General features: G+C 42.6%; 1 protein-coding gene across 4 annotated transcripts in view; it reads left to right on the forward strand.

Annotated features, from left to right (window-relative positions):
- The first annotated feature begins 4,507 nt into the window (after window positions 1–4,507).
- Window positions 4,508–21,536, forward strand: part of ADPRHL1 (ADP-ribosylhydrolase like 1) — a 400,125-nt gene continuing 383,096 nt past the window's right edge. For 2 of the 4 annotated variants that reach the window (XR_008211680.1, XM_052705800.1), the window contains exons 1-5: window positions 4,508–4,989; window positions 7,893–8,057; window positions 12,144–12,269; window positions 14,644–14,784; window positions 18,123–18,250. Coding sequence is in view for 3 of the 4 variants with exons in the window: in XM_052705800.1 (XP_052561760.1) it covers window positions 4,776–4,989; window positions 7,893–8,057; window positions 12,144–12,269; window positions 14,644–14,784; window positions 18,123–18,250 (774 nt within the window). In the remaining variant the exon portion in view is untranslated. The remainder of the gene's footprint in view (window positions 4,990–7,892; window positions 8,058–12,143; window positions 12,270–14,643; window positions 14,785–18,122; window positions 18,251–21,536) is intronic. The other 2 variants (XM_052705802.1, XM_052705801.1) reach the window with 2 other exon arrangements.

A 21,536-nucleotide genomic window follows, 5' to 3' on the forward strand; every position in this document is an offset into this window, starting at 1 on the left:
CTTAGGATGTACAGGTATAATAGAGCAGAAATTATTTAATCTATTGGTGTATTATGTAATCAAACAGTTTCATAGCACTAGAGCTTGTGAAACATGCTGAGAACTCCCTCAAATCAACCTGATGACTCTTTTACGTTTCAGGATAAGTGGAGCATAACAAATGTATGTGGCTTGAGGCTTTTTGACTTAATAATCCAAGGAGGAAGGTGCTCAGCACAGCGTTCTATTTCCATACAGACACTATTGTTTGCCACTCTTAAGCCTTGCAACAGAAGAGGACTGGGTAAAAGTGTAGCAGGATTTTTACTTTTCTTTTGCTCTTCCCAGTCTTTTACCCACTTGAAACCACCTGTGCACTTTTCCTTCCTATAAATATGGAATAAATATGGATTGTTCAAGCTTGAACAATCATAAAAGTAAATGCAAATAAACTGCTTTCAGATAATTACTTCCTTTTGAATTCTAGTATTTGCTGCTGTTCACTCTTACACTTACAGTACTCTCTGACATAGTTTTTTTAGCTCATATATACTGGTAATGCATAGGCTGATCAATTTATAATTATAAATGGTACAGAAGTCTTTAAGTTGTTCCCTGCATACCATATTAGTTCCTAGATAAGCTGTTTGTATTTGTTAAAGTTGTTGCCAAGTTGGTTGGTTTTACATCCTAGAGCGTTTGAAACTGAGCCATAGGATTTGTACTTGCCAATTCTAAATTTAAATGTAATTTATCACGTGTGTCATTCCAAGAAGAACACACCCGCAGGCATCCATTTGTGCAATGCACCTGGGAGCTGTGCTGCCAAACGAGCTGTACGTGTGTGAATTCTGTGGCAATGGAAAAAGGAATAAAGGGACTTGGAACATAAGGGATCGAAGTCGGTCATGTGGGATCTCTGTATGGTTTTGTCAGCTTTCTGCTTTGGAAGCCTTGCAAGGACCAGTGGGATTTTGGTTTGTTTCCGTTAGTTTGTTGGATTCTTGCATTTTTATTTCACTGGGAAGAAGAGGGCAAGGGTATAAGTCGACTTTTTTTAGCAGTTACAATGGAAACAAATGTCTGCCTGTTTTGTTCGTCTGTGCCACCTTTAAGCTTTTAAGCAGCTTGCTGTGTTTAGCTGCAGTGCTGGATCCACTACGCCTACCCAATAGAGACTGTACTCTCCCATTTGCATCCTCAGTTTGTACCAACCACGAGATGTAACTGGAGGGGAAGTCTTGCTCAGTCTTAGGTTCTGAGCTCTGCAGGCCAATCTATGCAGAGACCTTCAGAGGTATGTATTCAACTGTCCTTAATTCTCTTCTGAAAGTTTGGAGCAAAATAGGTGTCTTCTCTGCTTTCCCCGTAGCATGTTTGTCCAGCTTCTGCGATGCCACAAGTGTTCTCCTGTAACAGCAAAACTGCTGATGAGTCATGGCAAAAAATGGCAAACTTTTCCAACCTGTAGCTTCCCTCAGCTTCCACCAACCCAGCACCTGGCTCGTCTAGAGGCACAGCCCTTCTGAAAGGGAAAAAGGTCATGTTTTGAAATAATGAGACCTTGGTGTTGGTTTTTTTTGGGGGGGGGGAGGAAGTATTCACCAAAGCATGCTTTCTGACATTTGCATTGTAAAGAGTGTAAAGAGTGTCCTGGGTAGAATAAGGTGAGATGGACACCTGTGATGCTCAGCTTTTTTGTTGTAAGCCATTGATAGAAAGATCTGTGACTGCAACCACCTCTACACTGACAAACACAAGATGCCAAATTCCAGATCAGTGGGTACAGTGTTCACTTCTTAATGAGAAAACACCTGAAGAAGCTTAAGAATATTCACATTATTATTAAGTGATCAGGATGCTTCCTCTTATTGGCTTGTGTAGCTGCTTGACATCCACAGTGTTTTTTCTCTTGTGCCTCTTAGAAGCATGAGATGCTCTGTGCTCTGCCATTTGTTGTTAGACAAACCCTATAGGCTTCATGTGATGTTGTAGGCTTTCTGTCAAGGCGGTAGAAAAGAATCAAGTCTATGCTGCAGCATTAAAGGAACATTTTTCTCTCAAGGCAGCGGTGTGAAGCAGCATAAAAATGATGCACCCTCAAGTAATTAAACAAGTAAAAGCTTTGCTTGTTTTTTTCCTGGGTCTCAGTGTCTTCTATAACTAGTGCCGTTCTTAAAGATGTGATCCCTATGCCAGAGTGAAACCCTTCCCTTTGGTAGTCACATTGCATCTCTGATACATCTGGCCAGGGTTAGAGAATAGGTTCAAGTCTAAGCAGGAGCTGGAGCAGAAAACAGAACTGTTGAGAAGCCCTGTCTGGTATCAACTGTACTTCTCTGGGGTACAGCTCTGTATCCTTGGAATAGGGGAAATTTGAATCCAGGGCATTTCCTACTGAGCGTACTGACTGGCAGACTCACAGCTCAGGCACCCACGGCGTAGTCTTCTTCTACTCAAAATGCAGAGGGGCTGTTGGTGGCAGCCGTCTCGGCTCATGCTCCGTTGACTGGAAGTAGCACATTTAAAGGACATCACGTGCAGTTTACAAATTAAACGAAAGCTCAGTTCTTTGTTGTGTTTTCAATCTAGCCTTGTTTCCATTAGCTAAGGGCTTTGTTCCTAATTTGGGATACGTTACGAGCAGTCGAGTGTGCATGCAGCAGTGTAAAGTCCATGGGAGGCAAAAGGGCACTAAAACTGCCAGCTACTTTTAAGAGGACGAGATAGATGGGAAACTAAGAATAGCTTTGCCCATTTCCAGAAAGGAACCTTCCATCTGATAAGGCCCCTCCTAGCCCTCCGCATTGCCTCAGCAGCTGGTTTGCAAGTCTTTCCATGTGCTTTAAAATGACAATATTCTGTAGGAGTGCCAAAGGCGTGCCACAGCAGGCTACAGGGACCTGTAACTGAGATGTCAGACTGGCAGCTACTACGCCTCCAATGGTTTTTTGTAAGATGTGTTCGCCTGAATTTTCCATTTGAGTGCTCTCTTTCAGACCACCATAGAATCATAGAATCAATTCTCAGGTTGGAAAAGACCTTAAAGATCATGGAGTCCAACCACAAGCTAACCATACCACCCTAACTCTAACAGCCCTCTGCTAAATCATGTCCCTGAGCATCAGGTGCAAACGATTGCCCGTGGCTGGTCATCTCTGGAGCTGGCTCATGCACAGCTCATGGCCCTCAGCCCTATGCGGTTCCTCTGGGACATAAGGCATAACTGCCCTTTGCTCTGTGCTTTTTCCGTTCAGAATTGTTCTTTCCTAACAAAGAAACACACTCGTAGTGTCCTTAAAGCTCAGCACTTCTGTTACCTGTGTCCTAATCTTTAAAACACAAGTTGCTGCTTCCTCTGGTTTTGCTTATTTCTTAAAATATAGAGCGAGGATGGCAAAGTTTATTTTCCATCCAAGTGCTTGGAAGCTATGTTAAGGTTTCTTGTGTGAAGTACAGTAGTATTCGTACTCATGTCAAATATCCTGTCTGTGATTAACTGCTTATCATTCTGGCAGGTAGCAGGATGCATCCTAGGCACACTGCCCTTTTCCATCTAAGGAGCAATCAGGATTGCTTCTCATAAAAGATCAAAGGAAAACAAAACTCTCAGATATCCTCTATCAAAAATTGACTTTACTGCAGTAAAGCCAATTGCATTCAAGTCAACGCTTTCTGCACGACTGCTTGTATTTCAATCTGTAAAGTGCTAGTAATTTGTGATTCTGTAGGTCAGCATGAACCTTGGAACCACAATTTAGGTTGGTCTCTATAGACCCTTGAAGGAAGATGCTGAGCCTACGTAGATGGATTTGTGGGCAGTATATGTTCAGAAGGCTGCAAAACTGCAGAGCCCTTTCTTACACTGCCTGGCAGCAGCACAGAAAAAAACTACAACAGCAGAATGAAGTGCTTGATTTTCCAAGCATCAACTTTGGAAGGATGGCATTAAGAAAACTCAGTTCTTACAAAGTGTGATTTCTCCATATATGAACTTTCTGAGATTCGCAGGATGCCATTTAAATACATCTTTTAAAATAGTTTCCTTTACGAGTGCAAATGTGGGCTGCATGTAAGCTCTGCCTTAGGAAAAAGTCATTCTTCGCCAGGCAGCAGCACTTGGGACTGAAGCTGGCATTTTGTTCAATGCTTGTCCAGGGGTGCAGTAAATTAACTAAACACTCCTGGTGGAACAGCAAGGAAGTTGCTGACAAAATATTGCTGTGCAGCATAATTAGAAGTGTGCATGTTACTTCAGATGGGCTTTCTTGTCACCTAAGCCATCATTCTTGTGATTCCTGATTAATGGGCACCTCTTTTATTGCAGGCTTTCAGCTTCTCCATTAGTCCCTGAAAGCGAGACTGACTACAGCCTATCAGAAAAGTGCAGGAAAATGTATTAATTTGCAAGTTATTAAATAAATAAACACCCTTGTGAAGCCATCTGTTTTTCTGGGTGTAGAATTACTTGCACTGGGTAGGGCTCAGAATTTCCTGGCTTGCTTTGTGCAGCGTGGGAGAAACGATGTTTTTGCACTTCGCTTTGTGGACGCGCTCCTGCAGTTCCATTGAACAAAGCCTCTGCAAAGTCCCCAGCTTATGAAATATTTCCTCTCCATTGGGTCCCAGTCAGGGGATGGCATCTGCAGAGCCAGAAAAGGAAGCTCTTGCCTTATAGAGAGCACTCGTGGGGTGACACAATGGCTGATATAAAGTGTCAGAGGAGCTGAGCTGAAGGCAAAGGAACAAAGAAAGATCCAGATCCAGTGGCTGGGAGAGGCAGAAGTGTCTCGAGGATGGATAAATTTAAGGCTGCGCTTGTACTGGCCGGGGTAGGGGATGCTCTTGGTTACAGAAATTTCTCCCGACAGGACAATGCTTTAGGTGCAAAAATCCAACAGGAGCTGAAAGAAATCGGAGGGCTGGAGAACCTGGTGCTCTCCCCAGACAAATGGCCAGTAAGTGACAACACGCTCATGCACATGGCTACAGCAGAGGCCGTCATCACAGGTAGGTAAGATGGATTTGGATCTGCAGTCTGGAAAGAAACAAAGCTGTAGAATTGCTGCTTTTTCTTACAATAAGCCCGAGTTGGAAAAAAGTGTGTCAGAAATGCTGTTGATGTGAATGATGATGTTTAGTTCATCTCTTCCACGAGCATGGTCCTGTGGCCACCGCCCCAGCTGAGGAGCTGTGATTTCTTTCGTGTGGAGGGGCTCTCTCTGTGCTTCCCCTCATTTTATAAAGCTGGCTAAAGCTTAACGACTTGAAATGCTGCAAGTCAAGAGCAACAAAACAACTGGTAGAGTAGTTAAGTAGATGATCTGTATGCTATATACACCAGGGATTGGTACAGCCACTAGAAAGAAACCTGTCTGAAATTCTTCCATAAAAGATCAGAGCTTTCATGAGTGCATTTCGAACATGTTTGTGCTTCATGCTCCAGGCGGGGGTGAAGTACCCTTGATATCTGGTCCTGGCTAAAATGCAATGGCAGCAGAGGAGCAAGCTGCTTTGTAGAGAGAGCTCTGCACCTTTAATCCAAACAATATTCTAAAATATGATGATAATAAAATATATCCCAATGGTGAAAGTTATTAATATGTGTTCTAAAAGCACAGCAGTTTGAGAGGAAACCTTTTTTTTTATAAGGTAGCACTGTTTGTCAGAGTAAGCGATATTTTTATCCACACCCTATCCAATGAACTAAGGCTTTCTGAGACCATCTGGGTTGTCACCAGAAATTCGTCACAAGACAGCTGCCTTTCAGCAACATTTTGTCTCCTCCAAATGAAACAAATTTTCAAAACCAATTTCCCTTAACACGTGTAGCACTGGATAACTACTAGCAGCAGAACCCAACAGTGAAGCTGAGTATTGTTATAGTCAATGAATGTGTGTCTGCTTCGTTGCTTTATCTCTGCTTGCTTCTAATGTGCTCTAAATTTAGCGTGCAGAGATCAGTTGAAGAGTGTGGCGGACACTTCATGCTTGGCTGTTAGCAGGCCAATGGTTTAAGGGGTAGCTAATACACTAAAGATAAGGGCAAGATGTCAGCCAATCAGGAACAAAGATGACTAACATATTTCTGAATATAGGCTATGATTAAATACATATCATATGTTTCCTGCTCGTTGAACTGCCCAAAACCATAACTTCTGAACAGTCGAGCCGGTTGGACTATGAGTATAGTAATAAATCTTGCATGTTGCAGGAGCACTGCCCTCTTTGAAGAAAGAAAGGTCTCACTAATTTTTATCACCTATGCTTATCTCATGCTCTTATTTCTTTGTCCCTGATCAGACGGGCTTTAAAAAGATGCTGCTATAGGCTGGTGAGAAAACAAAAAGCAGGAGAAGGGAATTTTAGTCAGAAATCTTCCTTTCAGACAACATTCATAAATGGGGGATATCAAGTCCTTTCCTCTGCTTCCCAGAAGGGAGGCAGGGCCGCCCCTCCTGCAGACATCTTCTCCTTGCAGAGAGGACACAGCAATCTGCTGGGGTAGCCGGGCTCACCCCCGGTGGGAGCAGAAGGCCCCATCCAACCTGGCCTCGAATGCCTCTGGTGATGGGGCACCCACGGCTTCTCTGGGCCGCTGTGCCAGCGCTTTGCTGCTCTCTGAATAAAGCATTTTCGCCCAACATCTAACCTAAATCTCCCCTTCTAGTTTAAAGCCATGGAGTGTTCCCATTTAAAGAAAGAGCCTGTTCCATCAGCCTGCTGAGGCCTCATGGTGGGCTCAGGACCCTGGCTCTGGGGTCAGGGCTCCTGCAGGAGGTGCTGGGTGGTAAATCCTGCTCTTGGCTCACATCCTCATAAACTGACATCTGATTCCTAAATCTGGAAATAGTTGGCAGTTTGAAAGCATCCTGCTCGTCCAGGACTGTATGTGAGATGGCCAGTGTAATTGATAGGGCTTTTTTCTTATAAAAGGAAGGGAAATTTCATTTTGCTCTGCATCTTTTTTATTTGTCTGCCCGCAAAAATGTCACTTTAGAGAATCTGTGGCTGGTGGGGTTCAAAATTTATTCCCAAATTTAAATGCTCCTGTAGATTTCAAGAAATCACCAATATTCGATGAAATGAAGACATGTTTAAAACTTCCCCTGGTGCTGTTTCACAGAATCACAGAATGGCCCGGGTTGGAAGGGACCTCAAGGATCATGAATCTCCAACCCCCCCACCACAGGCAGGGCCACCAACCTCCACATTTAATGCTAGACCAGGCTGCCCAGGGCCCCATCCAACCTGGCCTTGAACACCTCCAGGGACAGGGCAGTTTGATTTGGGGGATCGTTTGATCCATAGTCAAACCACATTTCAGAGCGCTCATTGAGTATACAGAAAACTTAGAGCTGACTGGCAGCCTCCTCTGTTCACACTGGCTATGAACTTGTAAGATTCAGTGAAGGCTCCACCTCAGTGCAAACCAGGGCGTCAGCAGCACAAAGCAGCAGTTGTAGAAACACTGTAGGTTCAGTGCAGCGGAGATTCCTCGGGCAAGACTTTAAGGCTGTAGATGAGCATGGACGTGGGCCGAGGTGGGAGAAGCTGGCACCAAGGCAGTGGGTACACACAGCGATGCCTGGGCAGCACTGCACACCCGAGGCAAGAGAAAACCCCCCAGCAGCTGCTGCAGGGAGAAGAACCCCTCAGTCTGTTCAGTTCTAGGAATTAAAAGTGAAAAGAAAAGTGGGAAAAGTTAAGAACAGAGAGACAGGAGTGTTTTCTCTCCAGCCTGCTCTCATGGTTTGCAAAACCATTCATAGTAGCACCGACACCATGCCTCCGTGTACTGGAAACAGAAACAGGAACATATATTAATTGCATCACTAGCCTTCTGTGTTTGTTGTCAGTGCCCTCTCATTATTAAGCATTCATGTGACAGCCTTTGCTCCTCTTCTGAGCAGATTACTGGTGTTTGGAGGACCTGTACCGGGAGCTGGTGAAGCGCTACGTGGATGCTGTGGACAAGCTCTCAGGGAGGCGGCCAGACCCTGCAACCATCGAGGGCTGCCGGGAGCTGAAGCCAGATAATTACCTTCTGGCATGGCACACTCCATTCAATGAAAAGGGTAACGTACTGCTTTATATTCATAGCCTCTGTCTTGGGTAACACCTGCCTTCAAGATTTGGGGCTATGGGAATATTGCTTTGTTTTTCTCCCTGACGTCAAAAGTTACTACTTCTGAAATATTTCCATGTTTGCATGGGGATGGCAAGAGGTCTGCCAGGAATTCCTGCTCTAGGGCACTGTGTCCTCTCGTAAATGCACCCTACCCCATTTAGCATCTATTTAAAGAGTCTCTGTCCTTGGCTCCGTGCCTCTGGGTCCAGGTCTTTGTCCTTGAGTTTAATGGTTATTTTGAGAAATATTTTCTGCTTTTTTTTTTTTTTTAAAATCATTTAAATGTTTGTAGATGCAAATCTTTTCAGTCATACGTTACTTTTCTTCAGGAGGATGCAATGCCAGGAACTACAGCTGTTTAACTGATAATCCCAAATATTCCCAGCACCGTTTCCGTTCCCAACACCCTTACTTTCTCTTTGCAGTCATTTCATTTTATGATGAATAGAATTTCTTCTTGCAGCTATTTAGCACACACGCAGCTGTGTACACTCGCAGACCCGAGCAGTGCCACTAATCATGGCAGCAGCCATGGCTGCCCACACAGGTGTTGCACCGTGTCAGTGTGATGCAGTACTGCCATGGTATGTACAGACACTGCTCAACAGCATTGTATGTTGATGCAACACTGTGACAAAAACACAGTGGCACCATGCCTCAGCTTTTCTGGATCTCTGCAGGCAGTTTTATTTGATTCAACAAGGGTCTCACTGAGCCCCTGTCGCTACCATAGCCGCTGGGTCGGGAAGGCTCCCCTCTGCTTCACTCTGCCCAGCAGCCATACGCTGGGCAGGATCTGAGACAGTGCCCCTCTGGCGGTCGTCCTGTGCTTTCTGACTGACAGTGAGTAAAACTCAGTCAAAATAACAGTGGGAGCTGCTGCTGGCCCTGAGCAGCTCTTGACACCTCCAGCAGCAGGACGCAGCTGTTCCCCGGCCTGCTGCTGTTTTGCTTTTCAGCCTTCTTCCTCCCCGGCTTTCCATGGCTGAAGATTTGCTCTTAGGATGCTCTGGGCTAGAATTGTCTAAAATGAATTCCTTCAGATCCAGCATCTATAATGCACTGTCTCCATCTGGTACCACAAATATCACTCTGAGATGTTCAGAATCTCATAGATTATTTACTTTCACTTTTAATTTCCACAAACTTCCACTTGAGGCAAGAAAAATCTATGTTGCTCAATGTCAGGTGATATCTTGAATGATCTGGTAGCAAAATGATCTTTCCTGGTGTTCATTTTATGTCATCCAACTTCTTTCGAAGTTCATATGCTAGCCTTCATGGAACAGTAAAATTGGAGCTTAGATAATTTCAAACTGCTCATGTAAAGATCTTCTACTCAGCTTTGTGTGTGTATAGTCAGTACAGCAACCTCTTACATCAAACTGCCCTATGTGTCTCTTTCCCACCTACAGCCACATTCATTGGCATGCTCACTGAAGAGCAAATTACTCAAATTATGTTACAGGGTGATGGAATTCCTATGGCCATCAAGAGAACTGCCCAAGTCTGTCCAACAGCTTCTGTTATAAGAGCTTATATCCACATTATGGCATTGATAAGGACTGATAAGGAAAAAGTTTTAGATAAAGGCAGAAAGTTGGAGACCAAAAATGAAGAGAAAGATTAGCTGCAGATGGACTTAAAGGAAAAGGAGTTGAGTTCTGAGTTTTCATGAAGAACAAACCATAGTCACAAAGGATGTGTCCTCTTCAGAGCTTAGTAGCCATTAATCTGATCTTCATTATTCTACATATGTAGAGTGAGGAAAAACCCACTGAGGTCTTCCATCCTAACAAAGAATAATGCACTGCATGAATGAAGATGATACAGTAAGCTCCTGCGGAGAGAGAATTGTAGAGAAAAAGTTACTTCTCATAAATCTGTTAGAAAGCCCATGAAATAGTCAAGAAACCAGAGGTCAAAGGAGATGTCTGAAGATGTCTGATGCATGAAGTCTGTTTGGATTTCCAATGCATTCAACAGCTTTCATAACTACTAATGTCTGAGGTAGATCAGTAAAATTATAAATCGGATGGAGAACATTAATATGGGTAGAAAAAACTCACTGTCTCCTCCAGAACAAAACTAGGCATTTCAGATGAAACCAACCAGTCATGAATTCCAACCAAGTAAAAGGGAGAACTTAAATGTAGCAACTAATTAAGTTGTGCAACTCTTTTCAATGGGAAAGTGCAGGTGATGACATTCCCATGCGTTCAAAAAAATAGCTTGGCAGATTCACTCAGAGAAAATTCTTCAAGGGCTCTAAGCAGAGAAATGAAGCAGCAGCTGACTCCTGAACCAGGGAACCAAACTGTCAGCAGTTTAGTTAGTATAAAGGGACCACGCTGTTATAATTTTCTTTCACTCTTTCTTATTATCATTTTTATCGTAATTGTTATTCTTACTCTCTGTTGCCCAATGGCAGAGTGGATCTAACCTTGTCAGATTACTTCACCTGGGTGCCCGCTCAGGAGAGTTGCTGCCTGGGAAGAAAGCAAGCCCATTCTAGAGAATAATTCAGGTCCTAGTTGGTCTGTGTTACATCTGGAGATGCTAATGGGTGTCTTGAGTTAATGTTTTAGTTTGGATTGGGCAGGTAACTTTATGCTCCCTCTACTATCACTCACACTTTGATTGTGCTCATGATCTTAGAGCACACAAGCAGCTGTCCTTTGGGTTGAGAATGAAAGGAAAGCAGTTCTCTACTACTGGCCTTGGCTCCTTGGCATCTGCTGTTTCACTGTGCCTCGTGGATTGCTCCTCTTGTGCCATTACACTTGCTAACAGAGACAATGTATTTCCTTGCTGCCTGTCTGGGAAAGACAGGAAGAATGTGCTTCTAATGTAGGTCCCACACATGCTAAAATTAGGCGGCATAAATATTTCCCCTTATCTACCAGGGGCCAAGTAGGGAAACGCTAATTGCTCTCACCAATAACCAAGGTTCTGGGAAGTGTGAGTGAGTGAAGGCAGTGCTGAAAACATGCTAAGTACTTTGAAAAATCGAACTCTATCCATCTTGAAATGAGTGCCTGCAATGAGAAAATGCTTTTTTGGGCACTGGCTCACCAGCTGTGAAGAGGAGATAATCACCTCACTGGTATCTTGTGAAGATAAGCTCATTAAAACTTCAGTGGGATCCTGATAGTGCTGTGATAAGTACTGGAGAGAAAATAATCAGTAAATTTAGCTCTGCATTCAGCAAACTGTTTAAAAGATGAACACCTGGAATCATATACTCAGTACTGAGGATTAAAAGAAAGACCAGATTATCAACACATAATCTCTGCACTGCATGAGGCAGAAATTCCCAACAAAAAGCTCAGTAAATTCAGGCAGCATCATGATGAGTACGTGCAAAAGCACTGACACCAGTTTGCACAGGAAACCTCAGTTCTGAATTCTAACTTTTAAGGATTTGGCTCTGTACCCTGTTTTTGAGACACATTATCAAGAAATAGAAGCTATTTTGTGAGCTACCTGTGGGGCTCTCCAGAAGGATCCGCATAATAACACTGTAAGATTAGCTGTGACAGTCGTATAAAGAGTTTTAGTAATGTACTCTCAGCATGATAACTACTAAAATAAGGGCATACTAAAAGTGTACCTGTTTGGCAGAGTGCTGTTTCCACTGCTGGCATCTGGAGCAAGAAAAGAGAGGTGTCAGCCAAGGATCAGTAAAAGTGACATGAGAGTTGGAATCAAACACTGGTAACAGGAGAGCATGCTGCTCTTTGATACCTGCTATGCTCTTTGTAGCACTCAAAAATACTGGAATATACTGGCAGAATATACTGGAATCAACTACTATTAGAATAAATTGGCAAAATTACATGCATGAACTTTCAAAACATTCATACTTGTTCCTTTCAAAATACGTAACTCTGCTTGCATGCTGTTTTCCTGCTTCCTGGAGAGCTCCTACAGAGGTGCTGAAATAATAGAATGCACTTGTTTCTGATTGAATCAACATATTTATGCATCAACAATCTCTTTTTAAGTGCTTAGCATTGTTGTTTTGCTTTAGGTTCTGGCTTTGGAGCATCTACAAAAGCAATGTGCTTAGGGATGCGTTACTGGAAGCCAGAGAGGCTGGAGTCACTTATTGAAGTGAGCATTGAGTGTGGACGAATGACTCACAACCACCCTACAGGTAATATCTGCAGATGTATTTTTTCTATGAAGTGCCCACAGCTGCTTTTAACTTCTGAGAGAACTAACACAGCTCCTGTGAAGCCACTTGGTTGAGCAGCTTTTGGTTTGCAGACTCCAAGGCCTAGGTTTGAGTTTTGCTCAGGCTGCATATGTATATGTATGCATACAAGCTTATATATGGGCTTGTGTATTGTACAAACAGCAGTCTCAAGCATAGGAGTGCTCCTTCCTAAAATCCCAATGACTAAACACACCCTGTCTCATCCAAAGCACATTCATGCCACTTGCCCTGATCAAATCTCAGGATTTGTGTACATCTAGATGACTCACTGTTACAGGGTGAGCTTATGGTTCAGAGGATAACAACATTTTTCTGTTGACAGGTCTTGTCACATCCGATTGCTGCAGGTAAGGGTAGAAAGCCAAAAAAGTTCTAATTCCATATATTTAGGACACAGTCTGAATTATTATCTAAACAAAACATAAATAATTAGATTTAATGTTGCTCTGAATATCCAGGACTGTCAATCTGATAGTTTCATGCTGCTTAAGCATGTATTCATTCAGTCTGCTTTAAAGAGCAATAAATAAAATTATAATGAAAAGTGACGAGTTCAACATGCTCAGTGCTCTGAAGCAGTCAGAAAAGCCATCAGGATGGCATAAAATTAAAGGAAAAGTATTGAAAGCAAAGTAGAGAATATTTTTGAGGAAACATGCAACATCTATGGCTCATTAGCAACAAGTGTGGTTGTAGGTCTAGGTATCCCACTTCAAAAAAGGACTTAACTTGAGCCAGGAGTAAGGAGTATCAAATGCCTTCTGCATGAGGAGAAATAAAGTCCAGAAGGATTTTTCTGCTGAAAATGAGACAAGTGGCATGGGGGGGAAAAGGGAGAGGGAGAGGGGACAGTGAGAAGAGGGGTGGAAAGGGCATGACAAACATCACTAACATCCTAAAAGGTATCGAGGAAGGTTGAGCTGTGAATCTCTTCAGTCAGAGACTGGAAAAACCCAACTGAGATGTCAGTTAGGACGCATACAGGACTGACTCCCCATCTTGGTCCCTGGCTTTGACCATAAAACCCTCTGCAGCCACCTCATGCTGAGTGTGACACTTTTAAGGATCTCTGTGGAAGCTTGGATAGATGCTGTCTGTCCAAGTGAGACCATTTTTGCTGTCTCTGCCTATTTTGTTTTGTTTTGTTTCAGATTCTGAAAACATCTATTAGATGTGACTTTGGCCTGACCTGGTATTGAAGGTTTTATCGTAGAGAGAAGCAGTAATCATCTGCTCTGGAGTTGTAACCTCCTAAAACAATTTATGTTTGCCTTCAGAAGAACACACCAATTTCATTATTACCTCTGTGCATGAAAAAATGCTTTCTGAATTATGCACTCAGTGAAGCACACTGTGAAGCAACAATACTCTGCTCACCCAATGCTTGTCTGAATGATAAAGTTGTTTTGTTAACCTTCTTTTGCCCTGGATTGGCTTTTTTGCATTTGACAAAATGCCAAAATCACAAGCAAATATGAGAAACAAGCTTGTCTGTTTCTGACATCATAGAGGATTTAAGTGCCCATTAATAGAAAGTTCTCTTCAAATATATTTGTATCCAAAGGGGATGCCTGTACTTACAAGGGCATGTGGACAATGTCTTACTCAGACAACTGAAAAAAAGAAAATAATGGATCTAACTAGATAAAATGGACTTGTCCACCTAGAGTAAAATAAGCCAGAAATAGTGTGAGATCCACTGTTCCACTGAGCTGAATGACTCCATATGCAAAATGACATAACTTTTAAGTGAATACTTTTGCACGAGTCCTTTATTCCATTTGACTTCAATTAGAAAATATTCTGTATCAAATCATCATAATCATAGAATCAAAGAATGATCTGAGTTGAAAAGGATCTCAAAGATCATGTAGTTTCAACCCCCTGCCATGGGCAAGGTCACCAACCACTACATCAGGCTGCCCAGAGCCACATCCAGCCTTGCTTTGAATGCATCCAGGGACAGGGCATCCACAACCTCCTTGGGCAACCTGTTCCAGTGCATCACCACCCTCTTTAGTGGATGATGTTTATTTTCGAGCCCTACCTCTATTTCTGTCAAGTTACACCACTGACAACAGAATCTCCCTTCTGTACAAAGTAAGTCATAAACCACTGGGAACCACGTGTTAGCTGATATTAGCATATCTCCATATGCCAAGAGCCAGCCAGAAAACAGACAGCGGTAGGTTATGTGCATTTGTTAATCTACCCAAAAGACGAGGCATCCTAGTGATTTTACCAGGGACATGACAAGAACAGCACAAGTACAGATCACATGGTAGTAATTATACTTATCTATTATTTCCAGGCTTTCTAGGCTCCCTGTGCACAGCTCTCTTTGTGGCGTATGCAATACAAGGGAAGCCCCTGGTGCAGTGGGGAAGAGAAATGATGAAAGTTGTGCCGATGGCAGAGGAATACTGCAAGAAGACCATTCGTCACATGGCAGGTAATGTCCGAACCAAGAGTTATTTTCTTAAAGGTGTGTTCAGCTAGCAAGATTCCAAATAAATGCCCACTTTCACCATTCTTGCTGCTCTCCCCTCACCTTGCAACCCTTCAGACTGTCCTCTTGCAGAGTCCACTTGGACTATAAGCTCTTTGCAGGTGGTGCCCTCCTCTCGTACCATCTGTTAGGTGTCCAGTATATTGATGACAAATAAATGCAAAGCAAATAGCAGTGATAAGACCACTCCGTACAATTTTATCTTTAGGAAATATTCAAAGATTGCTGAGAGGGAAAGAAGGAAGACTTATTAATTAGCAGGTTGTTAGGCAAGCATATCACTGAAATATAAATTACTCAGCTCTTTCCATCCATTAACATAGTCCAGTATCTTCCATAAGAAAATCCACTGCCTTTTTACTCATTTTGCTAGGAGAAGTTCACTTGCAGGCACCTCTTGACAAAGAGTTAGCTTTCGACTACAGATGCAGATTTGACTCATAGCTGTTCTGAACAAATATTTAAAACACAACGCCTCGTATCTTTGTTTTAAAATAAGTGAGCGGACCACAGCTGCCAAACTTGATATTGTTTCATCACTGATGTATGTGGTCTTCAGGACAGATGTACTTTAGTTCCTTCTTACCGGGGAGTGATGCATTTGCAACAGTGAGACCTGCTGTGGATGGATGAGTATAATTGCCTTAAAACACTGAGGAAAGAAATTATCCTGTTAATCTCAAGGGACAACCGTTGAGAAAGACTGAATTCTATGGAAAAAATTACTCGAGTACACTCAGAAATGAAGATCTATCTGGGAAAGAAGGCTGCTGCTTTAAAACCTGAAAGAAGCAGGGAGCCTGCCTGAAAAACACTGTGTTTTCACCCGCGTCTCATTGCACACTAAGATTTTTTTAGACCAGACCTATGAGGAGCAGGTGCAGGATTAGTGCGAGTGAGATCCTCTTTGAATGACTTTCCAGCAGGTTCCTGTCACTCCACCAGAGCAGGACCCCTCTGCATGGAGGTATGTGTGCTGGACTCCTGAGGCATGCTGTGCGGGCAATGTCCGTATTGTTGAGCTTTGTCCTATTTTGGTAGCAAGATTCTTCTGCATTAAAGATAAGCTCCTTGCCTGGTGAGATGCACTGCAAAGATGTCCTGCCAAACAGAGTCCTCCTGTTTTAGAAAACACTTCTTGGCTGCTTTACCCTCCTTGGATAACAAACATGATGTTCAGACATGGAGGGTTAGATTCAACAACCCTGTCTGTTACTCAGTTACATTTACTCTTCAGACAGCCCATGGATCCGTGACTGTAGCCTTCATCCAGGCTCAAGAAATGGGCCAGAGCCTCATTGTGGCCGGTGGATGGGGTACCTGACTGTGCTACAGGCTGTCCATGCAACCAAAATCTCCTGCCTCTCCTTTCCCCCTTTGCTTCTGAGCCCATGCATTGAATAATCACTCTTCCTTGCTTATTGAGATACTATACAGAAAATAGTCATCCATGACATTTTGATGCTTTATGTACACGGGGGAAAAAGGACAGTAGAAAATATGCTTTAAAATACAACACAACCTGTCAAACTCATTTGTATATTTAAAAGCAATTTTGGAACCAACTAGTGGGATGGGCTTTGGTAGTTTTCTTCAACCAATAAGGTTAATCTTCATGGGATGTATTTTTTCCCTTGAAATACACTCTGGACTAATGGCTGTGTGCTTTTTCATTCTTCTGAATGGCTCATTTATTAGAATTCTGACAGCTAGCTTCCTTGTAATCAGGTAAAACAGGCACAGAAGAAGGGCAGATGTACATTCCCATATATATGGGGCCATGTGGCTGCTGATCTACCACCTCTTGGAGGTATTGGATCATACAAGGCAGCATGATTTTGTTTACATGGCGTTTAACTTCTTTAAAGATCTGAATTAGCTAAGAGAAAAACCTGTGCAGCCTTTTAGGAAAAGAAGAAAAATCGTAGAATCCCACAATGGTTTGGGTTGGAAGGGACCTCACAGCCCAGCCATCCCCAACCCCTGCCATAAGCAGGGCTGCCCCCCACCAGCTCAGGCTGCCCAGAGCCCCATCCAACCTGGCCTTGAGCACCTGCAGGGATGGAGCACCACAGCTTCTCTGGGCAGCTGTGCCAGCACCTTATTGCCCTCACAGTGAAGAATTTTTTTCCTCATGTCTATCCAAAATCAGTTTAAATTCTGTTTTAAAACTATTATCCCTTGTCCTGTCACTAGATGTCCGTGTAAAAGGTCTCTGTCTTTATTAGGCCCTTTTTAAATATGGAAAGGCCAAAATAAGGCCTCCCTGGAGGTTTCTCTTCTGCAAGCTGAACAGCCCCAACTCACAGCCTTTCTTTGTAGGTTACATCCTTCAGAAAACTGGTTCAATTGTGTGTATGCTCCTCAGTTACAGCACAGAGTGACCAAAAAGGGCAGAATCAGGGAGAAAGCAGCAAGAATTGATCATATTTTAAGCCATACACAAGTAGTCCCACACTGAATCCCTGGTTTGCCTTGGCACACTTAGCACACTTTAATTCCTGACTCTCATCTGCCTTTTCATTAAAAGTTACATTAAAAAGGAGAAAGGCCTATGGTTATTACAACTGGCTCATTTGTATGGGCAAAGACGTGTGTGTTGTTTATTCTTTTTTACTACATTTAATAAAGATTATATAATATAATTATATATTATATATATATATATATAATATTATATATATATATATATATTATAAATATATATATATAATGTATATATAATATTATATATATATATAATAATATAATGTACCCAAATGGAAATTTTGGTCTTTCCCATCTACTCTTTCCTGAAAGATCAGTCATGAACAGAAATTCTGGAGAAAATGTACGAATAAAAAACTGAGGTGGGAAGTATTTGTACTTCAGGCATGTAAGTATTTTTAGATATTCTTCAATCACAGCAAAACAGTACAAAAACTGGCACAGAACTGACATTTCCTCTCTAATTCATTGACTTCTACCTTTTTCTTAGACTGTTTCTAAGTAAGTTCTCCAAATCTCACCTTGATGCCTCTTAATGTCATTTTAATATGTCGTAAAAATAGCACGAGATTCTGAAAATACTTTCTTCCTTTTAACATCTGCAGTTTCCAGTTGGATGTTCCACCTCATATTAAAATGCATACTTAGTGTATCTGCCTGTTTAACGTATGTTCCCACAAAACACCCAGGTTTTCAGATGAGTCAATACAATCATTTTCTTGAGAAGCTATTGAAGTAGAAATGAAAATGTTGCCAAGATGAAATACTACATCATTAATTTCTTTTGCGTTCAGAATACCAGGAGCACTGGTTTTACTTTGAAGCCAAGTGGCAGTTTTACTTGGAGGAGAGAGAAATCAATGAGGAGAACCAGAACAAAGCCGTCTTTCCAGACAACTACGATGCGGAGGAGAGAGAAAAGGTAACTATGACTTCAGATAGCGCCCAAAAAGGCTTTTGCTGTTGGTGGGACACACCAATACTTTACAAATGTTTCCAGTGCAGAGAGAAAGTCTTGACTTTCTTCTAAAATTTTAAGAAACTGTAAAGAACTCCCATCCTTGGTGTGGGTACTTGTTAGTGGAAAAAGTAGCTGCCGTCAGTCCTGAGGTGCTAAAGGTTTCTACAATGGGAGAGGAAATCCTAATGTCAGATGTGGTGATGCTCAGCACGGGTATAAAGCTTGTAAATGAATCCTTGTCAGCCACAGCTATTTGAGGTAGAAAAGACAGCTAAGGAGAGGCTGGAGGCTCTCCTTCAATCCTAATGGAGCTGTGCCCAAGTCCCACAGAAATGCCTCCTAATGGAGCTGGGTTAACGTTTCTAAGGTCCTTAGAACAGAAGACAGCCCTCCTAAGCACTGACCTGCAAATACCTGCAGTGCCCCAGCGCTAGTTTTAATGTCTCAAGAGGTTTTTTTACCATGTTTTATGTGGTACTGTTTTACAGTATCTGTGATCTTTCTTTTGCCTTATTAATACAGGTTATAACTTCTTAACTCAAGATAAATAATGACTCCTCTTCCCTGGTGTTTACAACTCTGATACTTGCTGGCACCTCTCAATGTTCTCCACTTAGCAGCTAAGAACTAAGTATGTAGTCCTTGTCACCCTTCCCCATAAATCAGTCCCTTTTTCCAGAGTATAAAAACACCGCTCTATTCTGAGAAGACACTTCGTATATATTTAGATGTTTGTTTCTGCAGTGAAAAGTGCCAGTGGAAGCCAGATTGACTCTGGGTAGTGAAAAAAAATGCTTTAAATATAAATACTAAATCTTCCCTTTTTATTTTATTGATTCAGTGCTACAAACTTGTTACTAGTTTTTTGTTCCTTCAAGTTCTGCTGCAGTCTTTGCGGGGTTTTATGAGAGATTAAACTGATTGGTATTTCCCCGTGATCATTTTCAAGAGGGAACTGAATGAATTCCCAGAGCAGAAACAAAACTTATCTTCATGAGCCTAACCCAACTAATTTGACCTACTATGCTATTCATTTTGATGCACAGGAAAGGAAATGTTGCTTGACCCTCAGACTGTACCGACAAACAGCAGTCACATTTGGCAGAAGTTTCATTTTGCTCACAAACTGAGCATGTTTATTATAACCATGGAAAGAATAAGCAAGAAGACAACTGTCTTGCCTGCCTTTTATTCAGGACTGCTTTAGTTTTCACTCCCTCCCAACCATTTTGTGTTTAGAGATGTAGCGGGCAGATAGCCTTTCTGCAGGCAGTGAATAAACTGCAAATAGCTGGTAGCCCTTCTGGCAGCAGGTCTCATGGGCATGTGAAGAGGCCCCATTCTGAGGACACAGCTGGAGTAGATGTGAAAGAGAAGCGCTCAAATGTGGCATGGACCAATCTGAGTATATTGCAAAGGCAATTTCCCTTTAGAAAAAAAGTGAGCTTTGATTGCTAAACAGCAAAGATCACATTCTGTATAGACAGATAGGTACAAATTTAGAGATAACTAGAAATGTAGGGGAAAAAAATCCAAATTACCTCTTCTTGAATGTATAAGTATGAGCTGGGTGATCAGATGTTGGTAGGAGGTGGCTGTAATGACCAACCATAGGGGTTGGTAGCAAGGAGGAGATGTGGGAATTGCCTCTAGGGCTTGTAAGGAGCCCAGTTCTCTCTCTCAGCATGAGGGACAGCATGGGTACACCTGCACTCATCCCCACTGCTGGTCCTCACCTGCCCTTGCCCAGGGAAGATGGGCTGCCGCCAAATCACAGAGCTGCACCAGGGTGCAATGTTCTGCCCTTTTGAAAAGCTTGAGAAACTGTCTTGGAGCGCTCTCCCTCAAGTAAGGAATTCCCAGCAAAGCGAGGTGACATCAGATGTGCGCAGAACATCAGTGATAGTGTGGGCTAAATGGAGAGAAACTTGAGACGCTGGCTTGCTGGCCCAGAATAGCGCTTCCACAGTCAGTGCACTTGCATTGGTAGTGCTGCACCTGTGGCCTTGCTGCTCCGCCAGAATGGAAACTGCAGGAATAAGGCTATAAAGTTTGCTCATGTCAGAGAGCAGAGTAAGCAGCTGCTGTCTCTAGTCTGAAAAAAAAGAGAACGAAGTGAAGCTGGATCACCCAGTTTAACGTCTGTGCAGATAAACCATCACTAAGTATATACTGGCGGAGGTGGAAGTGAGTAGATACATGTGCTTACCTTCATACACATTATAGAAGCCATGTGAAAGGAAAACAGCTGAAGCTAACTTACCATGATGCAACTAAAGCTCCAAGAACTACAGCTGCCAATTCCTGTTAAGGGAAAATTATGATTTTAATATAAATTAATCGGAGTCTTGAGTTCATTAAGAGATTTTGGGCAGTTCTCTTCAACTTCTCTAGAGAAAATTCAGCTGTCTTTGCAAACCTCGCTGTGGTCTTTTTAATTTTTTTCCCTTCTTTCTTCTCTTGGGGAAGAAATGTTTCTTCTGCTTGCAAGTATTTTTCATTGCTGCTCAATGGAAGGTGAGAGAAAGGCTCAGAATGAAAAAGTCATTGACAGAGTCTGAAATTGAGTCCCTAAAGAAATTACCGAATCAGAGCTTCTTCAGCCTCCACATAAAACTTGGCAAATAGAAACATTTGCATACATGTCGCAAGAGAAGTTGAGAATATTTCCCAAAAGCAGAAGGAGGACTGATGATATAAATCGTCTCTAACCCTAATTTTTAAAGAATAAGGACTTCTAGAGTGTGAAATAAGAATTTGTCTTGATCTACTTCTTAGCATTCTTGGCTCACCATGTACCTGGCCTGCCAAGTTTCTCTGCATCCTTCCTAATGCCTTGTCCTTGCTGTGGGCATGGTGGCCTCTGTCCCTAGAAAAGATGTGCTGCTTCCAGTAGGGATCACCCAGCAGGGAGACTGGGAGTGCAGCAGAGCCTAGGAGGAAGTTTTTCACACAGAGGGCAGTGACACACTGGAACAGGTTGCCCAAGGAGGTTGTGGATCCCTGGAGGCATTCAGGGCCAGGCTGGATGTGGCTCTGGGCAGTCTGGTCTAATGGTTGGCAACACTGCACATAGCAGGGGGTTGAAACTTGATGATCATCGTGGTCCTTTTCAACCCAGGCCATTCTATGATCCTATGATAGAATATGAAAGAAGTTGTTTTGCGCTCAGTTGTCAGCACAAAGTGCAGATGCCCATTTACTGAATACACCCATGCAAAATTGTCAGCAGTTGGCAGGATGCTTC

This window comes from Tympanuchus pallidicinctus, unplaced genomic scaffold, assembly GCF_026119805.1.
Source record: "Tympanuchus pallidicinctus isolate F22 unplaced genomic scaffold, pur_lepc_1.0 scaffold6, whole genome shotgun sequence".
Classification (NCBI taxonomy): domain Eukaryota; kingdom Metazoa; phylum Chordata; class Aves; order Galliformes; family Phasianidae; genus Tympanuchus; species Tympanuchus pallidicinctus.